This window comes from Mytilus galloprovincialis, chromosome 3, assembly GCF_965363235.1.
Source record: "Mytilus galloprovincialis chromosome 3, xbMytGall1.hap1.1, whole genome shotgun sequence".
Lineage (NCBI taxonomy): Eukaryota > Metazoa > Mollusca > Bivalvia > Mytilida > Mytilidae > Mytilus > Mytilus galloprovincialis.
The window spans coordinates 94084609-94104770 of record NC_134840.1 but is presented as its reverse complement, the minus strand read 5'-3'; the positions used below and the strand labels follow the sequence as shown (position 1 = coordinate 94104770).

General features: G+C 30.6%; 1 protein-coding gene across 13 annotated transcripts in view; it reads left to right on the top strand.

The window, feature by feature from the left end:
• LOC143069428 (kinesin light chain-like) overlaps nucleotides 1–20162 on the top strand; it is a 47971-nt gene that overhangs the window by 16209 nt on the left and 11600 nt on the right. For 6 of the 13 annotated variants that reach the window (XM_076244049.1, XM_076244054.1, XM_076244044.1 and 3 more), the window contains 13 exons: nucleotides 525–768; nucleotides 2106–2339; nucleotides 3381–3422; nucleotides 4621–4711; nucleotides 5182–5410; nucleotides 6681–6768; nucleotides 10485–10586; nucleotides 11464–11547; nucleotides 13548–13637; nucleotides 16598–16697; nucleotides 17191–17240; nucleotides 18092–18159; nucleotides 19486–19594. In XM_076244049.1, coding sequence (XP_076100164.1) covers nucleotides 525–768; nucleotides 2106–2339; nucleotides 3381–3422; nucleotides 4621–4711; nucleotides 5182–5410; nucleotides 6681–6768; nucleotides 10485–10586; nucleotides 11464–11547; nucleotides 13548–13637; nucleotides 16598–16697; nucleotides 17191–17240; nucleotides 18092–18159; nucleotides 19486–19594 — 1531 coding nt within the window. Of the gene's footprint in view, nucleotides 1–524; nucleotides 769–2105; nucleotides 2340–3380; nucleotides 3423–4620; nucleotides 4712–5181; nucleotides 5411–6315; nucleotides 6404–6680; nucleotides 6769–10484; nucleotides 10587–11463; nucleotides 11548–12830; nucleotides 12921–13547; nucleotides 13638–16597; nucleotides 16698–17190; nucleotides 17241–18091; nucleotides 18160–19485; nucleotides 19595–20162 lie in introns of all 13 variants that reach the window. The other 7 variants (XM_076244052.1, XM_076244058.1, XM_076244048.1 and 4 more) reach the window with 6 other exon arrangements.

Below are 20162 nucleotides of genomic sequence, written 5' to 3'. Positions count from 1 at the left end.
TATATTCGTTCTGATCCATATATATTTACAAGCAATTTAAATATAGCATTGAAAGTTTTCCATATAGTCAAAGATGATGAAACTTTATGTTATTTGCCCTGGTTTCATCATACATGTAGGTTGAAAATAAAATTAGAAATATTACAAAATATTATAATGTAATTTTGATTGTTGCAAAGTGAAAATTTTGAAATTCTTCAATTTAGTTTACAATTTAAAAGTATGAAATTATGTACTTTTAAAGATATGGGAAAACTCGTAAACAAGGTCTAATGATTTAAACTTTTATATACATCACAAGATCTAAAAATTTCTTCTATGAGTATCACTATCTTAAACTAGATCTTTGATTATTAGGGTGTTACATTTGAACTTATATACAAATGTAGATAACAAGTTGTAAAAATTAATCAAGGGTAGTACATACTTAGTATCTACATTTTTTTTTTTTAATTTTGCATGTGCCGATCATGTGGAATTGTTAAGAAAATCATAAGTTGTCATATCATGTTTTCTGCTTTCAGTAAAAAGATAGAAGAAATCGCCAAAATGACGACTGTGACACAAGAAGATATAACTTCAAATACTAAGACAATTATACAAGGTTTAGAAACTCTTAAAAATGAGCACCATCAGATTCTTAATGGATTACTTACCTCCATGAAATCTATAAAACGGGAAAATGGTGACACGAACCTTACCGAAGAAAAAACCAACCGGCTGAAAAAGTCTCTAGAAACAATAGAACTAGGACTTAGTGAGGCACAGGTGAGTGTCTGTGATTTTATTTGAATATTTACACATGATTATGAAGAGATATGGGGTGTACTTCATTTAGACAGCAACCAAACAGCACAAAAAAATCATATGTAGATGTGGTGAAAACAGTCTACATAATTGAAACTAGCTTTATGCTGAATATGTCTAAAAATTATGAATGTTTGTCATGGTACCGACAGGTAGAAAATCAAGATTGTGAAAGTAGAAATACATATTACAAATTTATTGGTAAAAAAGAAAGATAAGACTGATTGAAACATAACAGTTATTGGTATTTGAAACAAAAGAAGAGTACAATCAAAATAATTGGATATAGTATTGATCAGTTATCAACAACTGCCTGTCATCTCTCGAGTTAATCAATGAGATTTTACTTTATACTTTCTTTTTATGGCCTTTAATCATACATTAGGAAATTAGAGCCATAAATTGAAGTATAATGTAGATTTTGTATTGTGAAATGTAATCAATCAGATTGTGTAGTAATAAGATCCTTTGATATTGAACAAGAAATTTTACTTTGTTGCTAACATGCAGAATGATACCTGATAAGAAATCTGTAGTCTTTACTATTAATCAGCGAGCAAACTTTTTTCCTGCCCTGAAAGTGAAAACAAATAAGGAATATAAATGAGAGGCGTCTGATAGAAATCGACCTTATGCAATGAATATAAATACATCTGTTAAAAATATTTCAAGTTGAAAAGACCTCAATGGACAGGATGTAACTGTTTGAAAATTGAGTAGAATTACAAACACTACAAAACAGACCAATATTTCATTACGAACACTACAAAACAGACCAACATTTCATTTGGTATTTGAATGTTCCCAAATCAATCATAGTCTTGTACATGTACATCCGCTTGCATTAATAAGGAGATTTCCATCCGACACAGCTCATATGTTGGTCTCTCCATTATATTCAAAACCAAAAATGGCTATAATCTTTAATACACAAATGCAATTTTTCATAATTTGAATCTAAAAAACACTGGACAAAAATAAAAGATATGAAAATAATGTGGATCTATTCCACATTCATGACATTATTCCTTACATGTAAGTTATCTACTTTTATGTCATTTTCAATGATTTAAAAAGAAATTTTAAAGAAACAGCAGCTTCTGTACAAAACCTTTTTTAAACATCTTTGCCAGTCATTGTTCATTTATTTTGAAGACTTTCTCTATGGTCGGGTTGTTGTCTCTTTGGCACATTCCCCATTTCCATTCTCAATTTTATATAATTGTAATTCACTGTTAATTGTGAAGCAGTTCATCCTATTCTATAATATCTGAAATAAATGCATGTTTTGTTTTCAGGTGATGATGGCATTAGCCAACCATTTACAACATGTAGAGGCAGAAAAACAAAAGTTACGGGCACAAGTGAGAAGACTTTGTCAAGAAAACGCTTGGTTAAGAGACGAATTAGCGAATACACAACAAAAATTACAATTCAGTGAACAAAAAGTAGCGACATTAGAAGAAGAGAAAAAACATTTAGAATTCATGAATGAAATTAAAAAATATGATGGTAATGATCCACAAACACAGGTAAATGATTTATTTATGGCTGTAAATATATATTGTGTATCACTAGGTTTGATTAGAAATAGAATGTGTTTTCAAAGCAACATGACAAGCCCCACCCAATTAGGTCATTATTAGGATTTATGAACAAAATCAATAGATTCAATGATTAAATCTAAAAAAAATCTTAATCTAGTTTTGTATTTTAACTGATAAAAAAATTGGTTCACATTGATTTGTTCCAGTTATGAGGGCTTTCACTTTCAGACATACCCTATATAAATGAATTTGAAAGAGGGGTAAATATTCAATTGTACTTTTATCCTTTTACCACACATGTATTAGGAAATTTCATTGAAAACCGGCAACTACCAGATTTTACTATGAATGGTGTCTGACACTTCCCCTCTTTGTAAGAATAATTCTGATAATTATCATGAACTGGCATGCTTCATGTGTATACATATCCAACTATCATGGAAATGTTAATTTTCATATACATTGTACACTTGATTTATTTAACCTAATTGAAAATCGGCAAAACAACAATAGAAAGGTCAGTCTATTTATAGTATAGCTTGTTTAGGGACTGTTGATTTGGTAACAGCAGACGACAATTTTATTAATTGTAAGCATCATGTAAAAGCAGCTACATGTATCAGAAATTCTTAATGGAATTGTTTTGTTTATGAGACTGGTTGAATAATTTATGAATTTGTACATAGACAACACAATTAGGAAAATTATATAAATATAGTGAGGAAATAGATAGAGAAAACAACCAAAGATAATGTTTTGAAAGTATATATCCAAACATTTAATACTGTGGATTCATTTATTTTCATGGATACCAATTTTCGTACATTGAGGAATGATAATTTTTTGAGTGGATATTTTATCTTGGTTTTCCAAAGTCTACATGCAAGACTATAGAAATTTTGAACTTTTCAATTTTGTGGTTAACCTATACCCACAAAAATTCGAGCATGTATCCCATAAGTAATAATGAATCCACAGTATTAGGCTTTTTGGTCAGGTAATAAAGTTGATATTTATTTTAAACAGGACGTAGAGACTTTAATCAAACAAATGAAACAAACGCAGCAGGTATTGTCTCCCTTCCCTGAATCTCTTATCCTTTCAAAACCATTAATGAAAAATATTTTAACACATGGCTTACAGTACCAAGATATGATAGAAAGTATTGACTGAAGGAATATAAATGTCATTCAAAATTTTTATATAACAAAATTAGAAGTTGAAACTTCATGCTTTGATATATTTTGGAAAAAAAAGTACGGGAAATTTGATTCATATTTTATTTTTGAATGGCTTCATTCTAGAGGGGTAGTGGACATTTATGATGGTGAACAAGATATTAACAACAGGCAAATTTAAAAGGCTATTAACACATGAAGTTTGAGGTTTTTTGTGCATGTCGGAAAAAAAAAAAAAAAATTCTAATCAAGAGAAGAATTTAGAAAAAATATTGATTTTAAGACTTGAAATAATTGTTATTTTGGGTAAGAAAGCTTACCGTCATGTTTAAATATTGTTAAACTTGCAATTTCTTGTTACTAATATTAATTGAATATACAATGTAATATAATGATAATATTAGGTACAAATATATATAGGTTAATTCTTACAGTTCACTATTCGCTTTCCTATGAGCCTTTAATGATAATATGCTGTCATGCTCATAAACTACAATCAATTGTAAAATGCTGTATTTTTTCTGAAAAAAATTGTGAATGAAAATGAAAGTAATTGTATTATGCCACCTATAACATGTGTGTATATGTTGTTCAAAGTTAAACATGCATATTATCATAAAAGGGTCTAGTACCTTTGATCTTTGATAAATATATTATTTCACTCTCACACTCTTTTCCTCAATGCATAAATCCAACAAATAACATGAGTAAGCCCTCATTGAAAATATTGCACATGTCACTGCCCTGCGATGTCAACCATGATTAATAATATATTTAAATAAAATATTCACCATGTCTGAAAGAGAACACTTCCCTTTAAAGCTAGGTACTGCAAAACTGTCATTTCAACAAAAGTGAACATATATAATTGATTGACATTTAAACCTGCAAATCATGTTGATACACACAAGATCAAATCATTTTTGTTAACAAATCAGTTTTATTACTATACTTTATGAACAGTCTTCCAGCCAATTTCGAAATGTTGACTGTTTTCAATTGTCATCCAATATACGAGTTATTTACAGACAATGACAGATGATCTATGGAATTTCTTTGTTGTTTACATATATTTGTTTATATTGCAGTCTGGTACTGAAGAAAAGGAACAGGACCAGTCTACCCAATCTTTAGATTTAGGTTTCCCTGATGATGATGAAGATGGTCCACAACCAGAAGGTATGTTATTCAACAACAACAAAAAATACAGTCCTTGAAATAAGCACAGAACACTTAACAGAACATGTTCTAAAAAAAATATATTCTTAGATTTTTGTTAATTTTGTTATACTTTCCTCAGAAAAGTGATAAATCAGCAATTGTGTTAACGTTCTGTTATTAAATTCAAAACCCCAATCAATGACATTATAACAAACATGCAGTTTATCAAAGTATCTTTGATGTAACTCTTTTGATACTTGCATTGTGTTTTTCCTCTTTACTGTTCTTGTAGTTTATATCTGCATCATTGAAATTATAATGACATATTTGTTTATATACATGTATATGATTTTATATTATCTAAAGTATTTTCACATATAATTTATGATATTGCATGTTGTTACCTTTGATGCAACATATACTTGGAAAGGGTCAATGAGAGCGCCCAATGATTTAAAGTATTAATTAAACATGTTATCACATTTCAGTACTATCTCCATCTCAACCAAGTGCAATGGCCCAAGCTGCTAGCGGTGGTTATGAAATCCCAGCTCGGCTACGTACCCTTCACAACCTAGTCATCCAGTATGCCTCACAAGGACGATATGAAGTAGCAGTACCCCTATGTAAACAAGCATTAGAAGATTTAGAAAAGACCAGCGGCCATGATCATCCTGATGTTGCTACCATGTTAAACATTTTGGCTCTTGTATACAGGTAAAATTGATGCTTTTAGATTGCAGAAAGTGATTGAGCCATCATTAAAATATTTTTGACATACAGCAAATTCTATGTCAAGATAAAGAAAAGAGCAAAAAACTAAATAAGATGCATTGAATTTTGTTTGTTTGATTAAATAACCCTAATAAGATACAGAAAAGAGCAATTTCAATATTTGAAAAGTACATAAGATGCATTGAATAAAATCTTAGTTCAAATCACCCTAATGTTCTTCTATGTACTGTTCATTCACATCAGAAAGGAATTTGTGAAAATCGACCAGTGATTATCCTGTAGGCAGACTGATATTATTATAATGCTATTGAATCAGTGATATTGATTATACAACAGATCACAAGGTTATTACAGCTGGTGCTTTTATACTTCATTCATCAATAAATATATATGTACAGTAAAAATGTGATAAACTTTTACATCAAGAATAGATGCATGGTTGCTTCTGCAGTAGCATTAAAACAAAGGTGTTTGAATTAGAACCCAAAATATTTTTAATTTACTCATGTGTTATGTGGGGATATTCCTGATAAACTGTGCCATCTTGAAATTTGATGCAAACAAAGAGGGTTGATGTAAAAACAAATGTTGGACACAAAAAAGGTTGTCATAAAATTAGGGTTGACACAACACAAAATTACGGTTGACACAAAAATCAGGGTTGACACGGAAATAACTTTATTTGGTAACAAGAAACACATATTTTTCATTGATCCATGTATAATAAAAATGCTTTGATTTCTTCTTCAAATCTTGTCAGATGATAGGGACAGTAATGAAAAACCTTGATTTTTTCGCTCGATTTCCAGTACAGTGCCATTTAAAAAAAGATGTCAGTTAATCTCTTTTTATTTGATTGATTTTGTTTGCTGCTGCTATTTTTGTAGAGATCAAGGAAAATATAAAGAGGCTGGTAATCTCCTTCACGATGCCTTAAAAATACGGGAAAAAACATTAGGATATGATCATCCTGCAGTGAGTGCATTAATGATATGAATCTTTGGGGAGATAGTTCGATATATATATATGTAGTCAGCAAGAGTCTATGTAGTCTAAGAGAAGATGTGTTAAAAAAATAAGCCTTATTTAGAGCGAAATTTGTGGAACATTTTTGAAAAATTTAAATCTTAGCCAATTCCAAATTAAATTTCTCTAATTGCTGTACTGGTATAAATATAACATCAAACTGTCTCCCATCTGTTAAACATGAAATTGATATTAATGTATACAATGTGTGATTTGAAATTTGCAGAGACCAAGGAAAATATAAAGAAGCTGCAAACCTGTTGAACGATGCTTTAGGCATTCGTGAGAAAACGTTAGGAAATGATCATCCAGCAGTGAGTTCTTGTACTGCATGTATAACCCATGGTGGCTCATGTTGTACCCAGTAACAAACATCACCTGTGCATTGCCATTCTCACAAACTCATTAAATTCTTTTCATTTCATTAAGACAGCCATTCTCCTCTGCAAATTCCTATCATTTCCAAATGCAATGCTCTGCAAAATCTTTTCATTTCAAGATGCAATACTCTGCAAAATCTTTTTATTCATGAGGCAGACAATTTCTGCTTTCAAAGCTAAGCAAGTTTTTTCTTTAATATAAAGAATTCGTTATCTATTATAACCTTTTAATAGTTTCTTTTTTTAAAACATTCATTGATCTACACACTTCTTATTTCTGCTATGTAAAGAGCTATAATGTTTTAGTAGTATGCATTCAATAACACTTGCAAGTAATCCACAAATTTCACAGTTCTGGAAGCATTTTAATATCACAGAAAAAGATAGTTCACTGTTAAAGTATGAAAATGTTCCTCAATTGCAGATTTGCATTCACTTCTTAGAAATATTTTGTTTTGATAAATAGACACTTGAAACAATAAAAACCTTTGGAAGAAAAGAGTAAAAATGTATTATTTCTAAGACGACAAAAAACCTTATCCTGTAATGGCTATTCCATTAAAATGTATATGGGAGGGTAGGAAGGGACTTTCAAAATATTCCTAAAACCAAAAACCATTTGTTAAATAATTTTGCATAATGGTAATTCAGGCACACTCAAAAAAGACACATGGTGCACATTCAATAATTAAACTTCCCTTCCTACCCTCCCACATACATTTTAATGGAATAGCCCTTATTTTAAACAATGTACAGGTGGTGTAAAGCTGAATACCTGTTTATTTTGGTGTTGTTTTTTTTTACCAGTAATGAGTTTATAATTTTCTAGTCAATTTTATTTTGAGAAAGATGGAAAACTAGAGAAGATTATGTTGTAGTTAATTTAAAAAATACTCTCTCATGGTTAAATATGTGCATGAATTTGTAACTAATTGATGTGTAATTTTTAGCTAATTTGGTTCTTTGTTAAACTAGAGGGAGTGGGATAACCCCCCCTCCCCCCACAAAAAAAAATAAATAAAAAATGGACTATTGTGTTGTGTTTTAATTGATTTTTAAAGCAATTGCTTTTATGCCGTCGCGTATGGCCATCTTTGTGACCCAGATCAGAGACTCCGCCCAGATCAAGCCATAGTATTTTGTTAAACAGGCTCCTGGTCAGTCATTCTTTAACACCTATGTATGTTTTCTAATGCAATACATAGCTTGGAACTTTAAAAAAAAGTTAGTGGATTTAAGAAGTTTCAGAATATGTTCTTGTAGATGTATTTTTGTATTTAAAGGGTCAACCGTTTGACTATCAAATAACATGAAAGTCCGAGTGAAAAAAAGTACATTTTTATAAATGCGATTCCGTTTTCCGCCGTTCGTACGATGTTTCAACAAAATATGGATTCATTTCAGTTGTTGATTTAGTATTGAAAATTTAACTGAATTATCTCCTAATAAATACGGTTTTTTATGTTTAATTTGTGTTTCTTTAAGAGGTCAGGTGCTCTTGTTCATTCATAAAATTATCGTTCATTCATACATTTATCGTAAAATCAAAATCACTACACAGGTTAATGCGTAGTGTCAAATTATTACCTGTAATCTAAAAATAGACAAACTTTATTTGCGCAAATAATTTAGCGGAACGAAACGCTTGTTGAAAACACATAACAATAAGTTCGTTTTCCTTTTCTGTCAAAACTCCGTAATATTTATCGATCACCTTACTAATGAAATGGACCCGTCCAAACGTAGTAGATGCCAAGTCGGTCCAGATGAAGAGATATTTACAATTTGGAGTTTTCTAGTTCATAGATAGAAAAAAAGTACGTCTTTTTAAATATCATGATCAAAACTAGGTTTGCATAACAAATGTCAGATGAAACCATTATCCTCGTCTTTTCAGTGAACAAGTCGACTACGTTTGTTGACACTCGACGGTCCACGTACCGTGTTAGCAATTTTATTTCACATGTTTTCGAAATATTGAAGATCATGTTTCGCAATGTTTCCTGAAAATTGATAAATATCAAAGCAACGTAGAGCTGTTTGTTCTTGTTCGTATAATAAAATTGAGAATGGAAATGGGGAATTTGTCAAAGAGACAACAACCCGGCCATAGAAAAACATACAACAGCAGAATTAAGGTCACCAACAGGTCTTCAATGCAGCGAAAAATTCCCACACCCGGAGGCGTCCTTTAGCTGGCCCTATACAATATATATACTAGTTCAGTGATAACGATTTAATGTCATGTTTGTCTGTGATGACCCCCCCTTTTCGGGATTGCATGAGAATTGTAGTTATCTCGTACCCACATGCACTTGTTTCTATCCATAGGAAGGTCGACTATCCATATAAATAGTATATTTGACCCCAACTTTAGCCTGGTAAACGTGTTGTCTCCTTGTGAAATATAAAACATATTAAAAATGACTTTCTGCTAAAGTCTTTTATTTATATAAAGTTAAAACCTTCTTACTTTTAACTAGACAACACTCGTGTCAGGTTTAATTCTTGTATATATGTGGATGAAAAATAAAAGTCCCCAAACATTAACATGGCAGCAATTGCTTTTACAGCCTTTAAGGCTTTGATTTATCTTTAATGTGTTGCAATAGTTTTCATTTCCCTAAAAACTTTTTATTGTACTGTAAAAATGTTCTGTTGAATGTATTGTCAAAGCATAAATTATTGTATTACATGTCTCAGTCTCATGAATTTAGCTCTAAAAGTATTCATAAAGTTTGTAAAATTTCTTACGGATGTAGCTTTGATAGTTGTTTTTGTTGATTAGATACATCATTTTGCTAGTCTTTATTTAAATATATTTTCCTGGTTTAAAAATCCTAGCATGGAAGAGGGCTTTCAACCTTAAGACTGAAGTAGTATTTATTTTCAACAAAATGTTCAATGTTGTATTAAAATCTTTGCATTGTTGTGAAAAGGAATGACGTAATTTGATTGCTGTTATTTTTGACAGTAACTTGTTAGAGTTTAAAACTCCATTTAGAATTTAGTTTAAAAGGGATTAAATATTGTCATACGATACACATTATTATTCAAAATATTAATATACATGTATATTATAATGGAACAAATACATGCACTGTATATCTTAATACACATAATACTACATAATTTATAAGAGTATATTTTTACCTGTAAATTGTATTGGCCCTCGTAAAATAACATTTACCAAACTATCTTCAGTTGTCAGCGCTTCGTTCCTTTTAATAATATGAAATGACCAAACAAAAGAAAATGTTCATCTTTACTCTTGTTTTGTTTAAGTGTCATATCGTTTAACTGTGTTCCCTTATGAAAATATTTAAAAAAAAAAATGCAAAGTTATTTACAAATTCAATCAATTTTTTTCAAAGATCTTCTAAAAGTATGCATAATTTCTTAAATTTAAGATGGAAAAAAAAAATAGAACACAAACAAACATATTCAATTATTGGAAAGCGAATTAGTAAAAAAAGTAATGCAGTATTCTTGAAATATATTTTTATCTCATAAATCAGTCCACAAGTTTTTACTGGGATAAACAAGGTTTGAAGCATTTCAATTGCTATATTCTTCCAGCAGAAAATCATATAAATACATTGTTGTTAAGTTGTAATCATATTTCATGAATATATTTGTTGAATTTTCAGGTAGCTGCAACATTAAATAATTTGGCTGTGTTATATGGCAAGAGAGGAAAATACAAAGAAGCAGAACCTCTATGTAAACGTGCTTTAGAAATAAGAGAAAAAGTGAGTATTGAAATAGTGGGAATGTGAAAAATAGAAAAAAAAAAGTAATTTCTGTTTGCATGGAGCTTTCCATTTCATAGAATGCAGTTATAACATTTTATTCAACTGATCACCATTTTTCTGTCAGACTGTATTTAAAATCAAAAGGAAATTTTTCAAAAAATTTATGTCAGCTCCTATTCCTTCCCAAATTTTCTTTATTAATTCTTTTTGCTAGAGGAAGCATAACATTGGCTATCAACAAAGCTTAAAAAAGACCATTGTTGTTGCAGTTATAGCTATTATTTCATATAATATGCCTTTGCATTCATCTTTTATATATATTTTTTCTAGTGCAATGCAATAGATTGAAGCATGCTGCTCTTCGTTTCAAAAAGTCATTAAAAGTTATTGTTTGAATTATAGATTTTTTTAGGATTCATTTTTTCACAAAATATTATTTAACTGTATCTTTTGTTCATAATTGTTCAATCCAGATTTCATTTGAAACATCTACTAATTAGTATTGGGCAATACAGAATTAGAAGTCTGTTCAACTTATCCATTTAGATTGATTGCTAAATTGACCGTTCCAATGCAACATTATTTATTATGTTCATTTGATAGGATAATACAACAAATTTTATGAAGTCAATTTCATGATTGACATTTGTGTGACCGATTTCATTTCTTGATCTTGATGTTTTCTCTTTAATTGCATAAGAATGAATATAACAGTTTTTGGTATTTAAAAATTTGAAACCATTAAATAATGAATTCATGTCCTCAAATCTTCAAAGACAATACTATTAACTCTTATATTGATATTTAGTCAGATAATGAACTTTCATTGGTATGTTTAAACTCTGTGTATTTATATTTAACGTTATATTTACAGGTACTTGGTAAAGATCATCCAGACGTTGCCAAACAGCTTAATAACTTGGCTCTTTTATGTCAAAATCAAGGAAAATATGAAGAGGTAAACATTTTTCAAATAGTTAACATGAGAGCATCAACATAACTTGGGGATTATATTTATTTACCTGAATAACAAAAGATTAAAAGCAAAAGGCACTTCTTATCTTACAAACATATTAGTAATTGATAGTTGTCAATGATGTTTGTTTAATAAGAGCCTACTGTCTTGTCAACTGAGTAAGAAATGATTATACATGAACATGATGTAGAAGAACAGACATACAAATTTTTTTTTTAATTTTTTTTACAGCGGATACTACTGAGTTTGTAGCCAAAAGGTAATATCTTTGGTTAGCTTGCTTGTTAGGTGAACCATGAAGTCATTGTTCGCTTAGGTAAACTACCCTACTTTAAGAATAGACTAGTCTGACAGAAAACCAGTCTGTCTGTTGGACTATGCTACTTTGAAAGGAGGGTAGTATACCTGACCTAATAATGACTTCACGGTTCAGCTGACAAGCAAGCTAACCAAAGATATTACCTTTTGCTACACCCTCAATGGAATCCGCTGTAAAATATGATAATATCCAAGTATTTCATGACATTTTGTGTTAAATGAACCACGAGAGATGTGAGGTATACATCAATGAGATAGCACCCAGGGACAAGAAATACTGGGGGAAAAAACCATTTAATCGTCAGCAAATAGTTTGAACAATAGACATAAGCTTTAATATTCTTTTTTTTTTGTTGTTAATTGTTTAGATATCTAAATGACTTATATACAGATTTATTATTACATTTACACATCAACAAGTGGTAGGCTGCTCTGTTTCCTAATGACCTAGGTATTTAGTAAACATTTATTTGTACCGATCAATTTAGCCTGTTAGCACTGCATTGTGGGAGTTAGGCTTACAGAAGTCGCTCTCGTAAATATGTACACTTGATACAGTTGATCTTTCATTATATGATGAGGTCTGTTAAATGTTTGTAAGTTGAATACAAGGTTTCTTCACAAAAAATAGCTACCAAGAAAATGTATGAATGTTTAGTATATTAACAGCTCATCTTCATTAGACATACAATATATGAAAGATGACAAATGTGGCATAAATTACCAAAATTGTTTAAAAGATATCAAAATAATATTTGGATCTCTTTTTATTCACACATGATGATCTGTTTTATTCACAATATGAATTATTTTGAACATGTAGATATCTTTCAGGCTACTGCGACAATAGAACATAAATGCTTTTTTAATCGGAAAACTTTGAAAATCAAGTATAAAGTGGGTTAAATTCATTTGTGATGTAAAGGTTTTTATTGTGATTTCTCCAGGTAGAACAGTACTATCAAAGAGCTTTAGAAATATATGAAAGTAAATTAGGTCCAGACGATCCAAATGTTGCTAAAACCAAGAATAATTTGGTAAGGATGACAATGTTGTCATGTTGTGTTGTGCCTTACCCAAGAAGAACATGTATTTAGATGTTGTACATTGCATGTGGCTAAATTTTATTTTATTTTGAAATATATTGTTTTCACACAGTTGTGGGGTTTAAAGTGATATGGGTGAAATTCAGGAATAATTTTAGTGAGGCTAGTGGGTATGGGTATAGTACAGGTTGGGACCATCTTTTGGGGAAATATTCCTGCTACTGAAAAAGGAAATGTATTAGGATCATTTCTACAAATTGAGATTTTACACACAGAAAGCAAATTTTGGCATAGATTTAAGCAGATTTTAGCTTGCTTTCTGTTTATAGTTTGCTGTATGTATGTCATTATGGAGGATCACATTCTTTATGGAGAAAATTCAATAATCTCTTTTATCAATCATTAACTCTTAGCTGAAAAACAATATGTTTAGAAAAGCAATCAGCATATAAAAGAATTTGGTTTCTTTATTGACTTTAGTGTTCTGGGATTTCAATAGAAGCACACCCCATCTCTTGAAAAGTTCCACCTGTGTGAAGACATAAACCTGTTTATATGGAATATTTTTTTTGCTTGGTTTATATGTTGTGTTTTGCATGATTTTGGTTGATTTTACAGGTTGAGCATTATTATAGAAGAGCTTTAGAAATTTATTTGAAACGTTTAGGTACAGACGATCCTAATGTTTCTAAAACAAAAAATAATTTGGTAAGGTTTTATTTTAGTTATTTACTCTTTTTGCCTTTGTTATTACTTTCTTTATGTTTTAACTTTATATTTTGTTGTTGGTAAAATACTACCATTCAAATATCTGTACTATAATTTAAAGTTTGCAAAATTTTTTTTGTGAGCCCATCTTTGTTCTTTAAAATTCTCCCCAAAAAAATAATCAATAACAAAAAGCTTCTTTTTTTTGGAACTTTCTGTAAGAAAAATACAAAAATATAATTAAATTTCAATTTTCGTAGAGCTAGCTTGCAGTTTAGATTTGTGTTTCAGAAAAATTTACCCATCCCTTAAAAAATTGTTTAAAATACTTTGGAAATAGTTAAGAAAAATGGAGAAGATTTTTTTTAAAGTTCAGAGTCTTTGTTGTTGGAGTTTTCCATCTGTCCAAAAGCTAGAAAAAGCTAAAACACTTAACTAGTATCTATTAGTGGACTGTGTTTTTTGAATAAGTGATGAAACATACAAAAAATCTATCCTGGTTTTATTTTGACCTCATTATCATCAACATTACTCCTATTTATTGATCATCCCAATAACATACATACACATATAGTAATGCAGCTTTTATAGAGCTTATTATTTGGGGATTTTGTGTATAGTGCTTATAATATGAGGATTTCATGTATGGAGAGAAACTATACATTATCAACTTTAAAAAAAATTCTATCATGTTTCACAATTTTTAATTGCAAGTTTAGTATTCTATGTAAATATTAAATTATCCATGTACAATTCTCTTTGTTTTATATTGTTTTGTTTTTATTTTAGTTATTTTTATGTGATCAGTCAAATTTAAATAGCCCCTCCCATGCTAGTTTATATTTACTCTTTGCCAGCATGAAAAAAACACCAAATTGATAATCAAAAGTTAGTACAATGTGATTAAAATATCTATATAACAGAGATTAGGATGGTATTTTACAATATTAAATGCATGTATAAATATTACTGGAAATCTTAAGATGATTTATGATTAAAAAATCTTTAAAATTCTATAAACACTGGAGCAAAACATATACATGTACATACGCAGATCTATATAACAGAGATTAGGATGTTATTTCAAAATAATAAATGCATGTTATATTACTGGAAATCTAAAGATAACCCACAAAATACTGAAGGATGTAAAGTTTTCACTTGTTTCAGTAGAATATATTTTGTTCCAATTTTGAAATGGAAGTTTCAGTTATTTCCCTCGTAGACTAGTTGCATTTCTTGTAATTCTTTGGATACATTTGCTTTCATAGGTACCTTTATTCTTGAATTGAGGATACTTGCATTTCCTTGGATATAAGATTTTATGGCTTTCTAAGTCTGCACACATTCCTGTAGAAATTTTTTAATTTGTTGAACATTTAGATTTGTGGTTCCCTTCTGTTAAAAAAATCCAGGAAAATTGGAATCCAACAAATAATAATGAGTCCACAATATTAAACACAAACATTGCATTTATAAATTTATAAGTTCAGAGATATTTTATACAAAAACTAGTTATTTGAATTAAATTGATTCAAGATCATTTGTCCAAACTTTTTATGCCATCACTTGGCGTCCGTTGTCGTCCGTCGTCGTCGTCCGTCGTCGTCTGTCATCGTAAACTATTTCAAGAATCTTCTCCTCTGAAACTACTTGGCCAAATACTTCCAAACTTTAACTGAATGTTCCTTAGGGTATCTAGTTTATAAATTGTATCCGAAGTTTTGATCTATCAACAAACATGGTCGCCATTGCTAAAAATAGAACATAGGGGTCAAATGCAGTTTTTGGCTTATAACTCAAAAACCGAAGCATTTAGAGCAAATCTGACATGGGGGTAAAATTGATTATCAGGTCAAGATCTATCTGCCCTGAAATTTTCAGATGAATCGGACAACCCGTTGTTGGGTTGCTCCCCCTGAATTGGAAATTTTAAGGAAATTTTGCTGTTTTTGGTTATTATCATGAATATTATTATAGGTAGAGATAAACTGTAAACAGCAAAAATGTTCAGCAAAGTAAGACCTAAAAATAAGTCAACATGACTGAAATGGTCAGTTGACCCCTTTAGGAGTTATTGCCCTTTATAGTCAATTTTTAACCATTTTTCATAAATCTTAGTTATCTTTTACAAAAATCTTCTCCTCTGAAACTACTGGGCCAAATTGAACTAAACTTGACCACAACCATCATTGGGGTATCTAGTTTGAAAATTGTGTCCGGTGACCTGGCCAACCAACCAAAATGGCCGCCGTTACTTAAAATAGAACATAGGGGTCAAATGCAGTTTTTGGCTTATACACTGTATCTCAAAAACTAAAGCATATTAAGCAAATCTGACATGGGGTAAAAATGTTCATTAGGTCAAGATCTATCAGCCCTGAAATTTTCAGATGAATCAAGCAACCCATTGTTGGGTTGCTGCCACTTAATTGGTAATTTTAAGGAAATTTTGCAGTTTTTGGTCATTATCTTGAATATTATTATAGATGAAGATAAACTGTAAACAGCAAAAATGATCAGCAAAGTAAGATCTACAAATAAGTTAATATGACCAAAATTGTCAATTGACCCCTTAAGGGGTTATTGTCCTTTAATGACAATTTTTCACAATTTGTTCATCATATTTGCTAACTTTAAAAAATCTTCTCCTCTAAAACTACTCAACCAAATTCAACCAAACTTCATTTGAATGATCAGTAGGGTGTTTAAAATAAAGTTTGTGTTTTATTTTCTATTTCGTCAAAAAACATGGCCAAAGGCATTGTTTACCAGGTGAGCGATTCAGGCTCTTGAGAGCCTCTTGTTTTGTGAAATGATTATTTCTGATTTTGAGTAAAGAATTGTTAAAATTGAGATAAAGAATTTTTAAATTATTGAAGATGGTAACTAAGTTGGAGTACTCCATGAATGACGAGTTAAATTGTATGATAATTTTACACACACTTATACTATTCCAGGCATCAGCTTATTTAAAACAAGGAAAATATAAGTTAGCTGAAGCTTTATATAAAGAAGTACTAACCAGAGCACATGAAAAAGAATTTGGAAAAGTGGACGGTAAGCTTGATGATGAACTAATACATGATATTTAGGATATTTAAGATAGAGTTACCCTTATCAAACAGTTTCACGTACAGGTAGTACTAACGTTATTAACTTGCTTTAAAAGTTATAATAAAGAAGATAAGATTTTATGATTTCCATTTATATGACTACCATAGGTTGGGTGGGGGACAGTATTGAACGTTGCAAATATGTTTCAGAGTGCAATAAAAAAAAATATTTTTGTAACACTCTTATCTTTGAATTATAGATAAATTTATGTTACGTATTTGGTACCATTTAATGTAAAATTGAGAAAAGAAATGGGGGAATGTGTCAAAGAGAGAACTACCCAACCTAATTACAGAAAACAGCCTAAAGCCATCAATGGGTCCTTAACACAGTGAGAAAATCCTGCACCTAGAGGAGGGCTTCAGCTGGCCCCTAAACAAATTTACTAGTTCAGTAAAAAAAGATGTATCTTATGTCAACGTTTTCTTTGTTTCAGGTGATAATAAACCTATATGGATGCAAGCTGAGGAAAGGGAAGAAAATAAGGTAAGAGGAAGTACAACTTTAGATGAGAGTTCATCTGTTGATACAAGTCTTCTAATAGTTTTGATTGTAGATATACCTATGTTATGTTGAGAAGGTTTCTGTTTTAAATGAAATAGAAAAAACCTTGTGTGCAATAAAAACACTTTACAAATATACTGCAACCGGATTTACCTTCATTAGGGATGCTCAAAACCTTAACATTTGAAAGTTGCTGTATGCATTAATGTCCTCAACATGATGACTAAAAAGGACCAAAACTGATTGCAAATTTGCCTGAGGGAGTCGGTGCTAAAGTTTCTAAACAATTTTCTAATTAATGAAAAGGGTCATCTATGTAAGTCCAGATTTGCTAGCCAAGGACATTGAACACCCAATGTTATGTTCAAATGAAGTTGAAGTAATCTTTAATAGATCAGAAGGAGATGGATAACATCAGATTCATATGTGGTAAATATAGAGAGAAACTTGTGCTAACTTGTCAATCATAAGTAGAGGTCAACATAAAGTTTTAGTGATAAACAGCTGAAGATTTGATATCAAGTCCTAAATGGACAAAAAACACTATTAAAAAAAGAAAATTACAATGGAACCCTGAGGAAAATTCAAAACAGAAAGTCCCTAGTAATCAAATTGCAAAATCAAAAGCTAAATACATCAATTGAATGGATAACAAATGTCATACTCCTGACTTGGTACAGACAATTTGAATTTCTTATGTAGAAACAAACGGCAAATATCTTTCGACATGCTGAACGTTTTATGCATATACTACGCACCTGAATACAGGGTTTATTATTGTAGGTTAGATTGAGTAAGGTAATATCTATAAATTTATTTATGTCATATTCCAGGGAAAATTGAAAGATGGAACACCAATGCCTGAGTATGGTGGTTGGCATAAAACTGCAAAAATAGACAGGTAGGTTAAATTGTTTTCTATGGTCCTTGTTTGTTATTTATCTTCTTCATCTTTCTGTTGGGTAGCCTCTGTGGCCGAGTGCCGGAGTGGTCTAAGTAGTTACTTCTGTAATCATTAGCCAGACAACACTCAGGTTGTGAGTTCAAACCCCAGTTGTGCTTGTGTGGACTTCAATCTTAATAGACCACTTTCGAGTTTGTCTGTCACCCGAAAAAAGTTGTCAATTATGCCTGCCTTTATGACGTCATTTACTAGATGGAAGGGTGGCCTGTATTCCTGCACTATTAATCAAGTGTCTTAATGATCGTTCTTTTGCAGGATAAACTAGATATACTATTTGTTCCGTAGGTACCTTATCACAATTCCCTTATGATAGCAGTGCTGAATATCAATTATAAGAATTTAATTTGCCGAATAATTCGTGCAATATAGCATTATTATTTTTCCAACAATCGCTCAACAAAGGAATGGAAGTGACGACACCCCTAAAAGCATGAATGATTTTCACTAAAACCAAAGTTTTTGACAGATTTGCAACGAACTCAAAAGTTGTCTATTGACTAGGATTGTCAGTTTTCCAATTGATGGGTGGTGGTTTTGTCTGGGCACTCCAGCTTCCTCCCCCAATAAAATCTGGCTGCCACGAAAAAGCCTAAATACTGTGCTTAAAAGTGGCATTAAAACACCAAAAATCAAATCAAATCCTCTCTGTGTTATCGTATGGACTATTCACAGTTTGATATCTCTTCATAGAACATTTTACTTAAAAAATTGAAGATTGATTTTTCCGGATGATGTTGATTTTGTGTGAAGTGTTAGTTACCTGTATTGAATAAGATCAATGCTGCCAAACCAAGCATAGAATTGTGATCTAGATTTAGAATGTGAGTCAATATAGAAATACCAGTTTTGATTTGTATGCTGTATCATCAACTCAACAGTTTACAAAAGTTTATGACTACTATGGTACAAGTTTATTACACCATCTCATCATCACTCTAGAACAAATCTCTACTGCATATTCAAAAACAGCCACTGACAATTATTTATTTATTAAAGTGTATCCAATCCAATTGCAAATATTTATTAAACAGGAGTTAACAGATGAAAACTAATATAGATCTTTCATTGAAATTTTGTTTCCACCCAGTTTAAACCCTTTCTGTTGGACATGGTATGCTAATGTGATATTTACTATTTAAATATTAAAGGTGGTAGATGACATGACACTGCCATTTACAAGTCACCAATGAATAAAATAAAAGTACTTCGTTATAAAATCAAAATGCCAAAATTATAGTTGTTATATTTTTAATTTTTTTACAGTCCCACAGTTTCCACAACATTAAAAAATTTGGGCGCTTTATATCGTCGTCAGGGAAAGTATGAAGCTGCCGAAACATTAGAGGAATGTGCAATGCGGTCCAAGAAAAATGTAAGTAGCTTGGAATGTTTGTGAATGTTGATATTTATATAATATGAAAACTTTTCTGTATATATCTGTGTGGGATTTTGTTCTTTGACATTTATATTTTTAATTTTTTTTGCTTTTTGGAAATCATTTAGAATAAGGGGTCATTTTAAAGAGAAAGATTTAAGATTAGAAATTTACTGTGGAATCATTTATTTTCGTGGATGGAGGAAAACTTAAATGATTTGTGGATATTTAATTTTGTGGTTTTGGCAAAGTCTGCATATATTTCTTTAGGAAATTTGTAATTTGTTGAAAATTTAAATTTGTGGTTCCCCTGTACCCACGAAATCCACGAAAATTGGTATTCAACAAATATTAATAAATCTACAGTAAGCTACTTTTGATCATGCACTCAATGTTCTTTTAATATACAAAAATTCTAATCATGGCAGATCGTTTAGCTGCTGAAAAACAATGAAATTTGTCTTCGACTTAAAACAGTCCTATTTAAACTACAATATTCAACTTCTACCTGAAAGACTTTATATGATTCTAAAAGTCATATGCCATCAAGAAAAATCAGATGAAA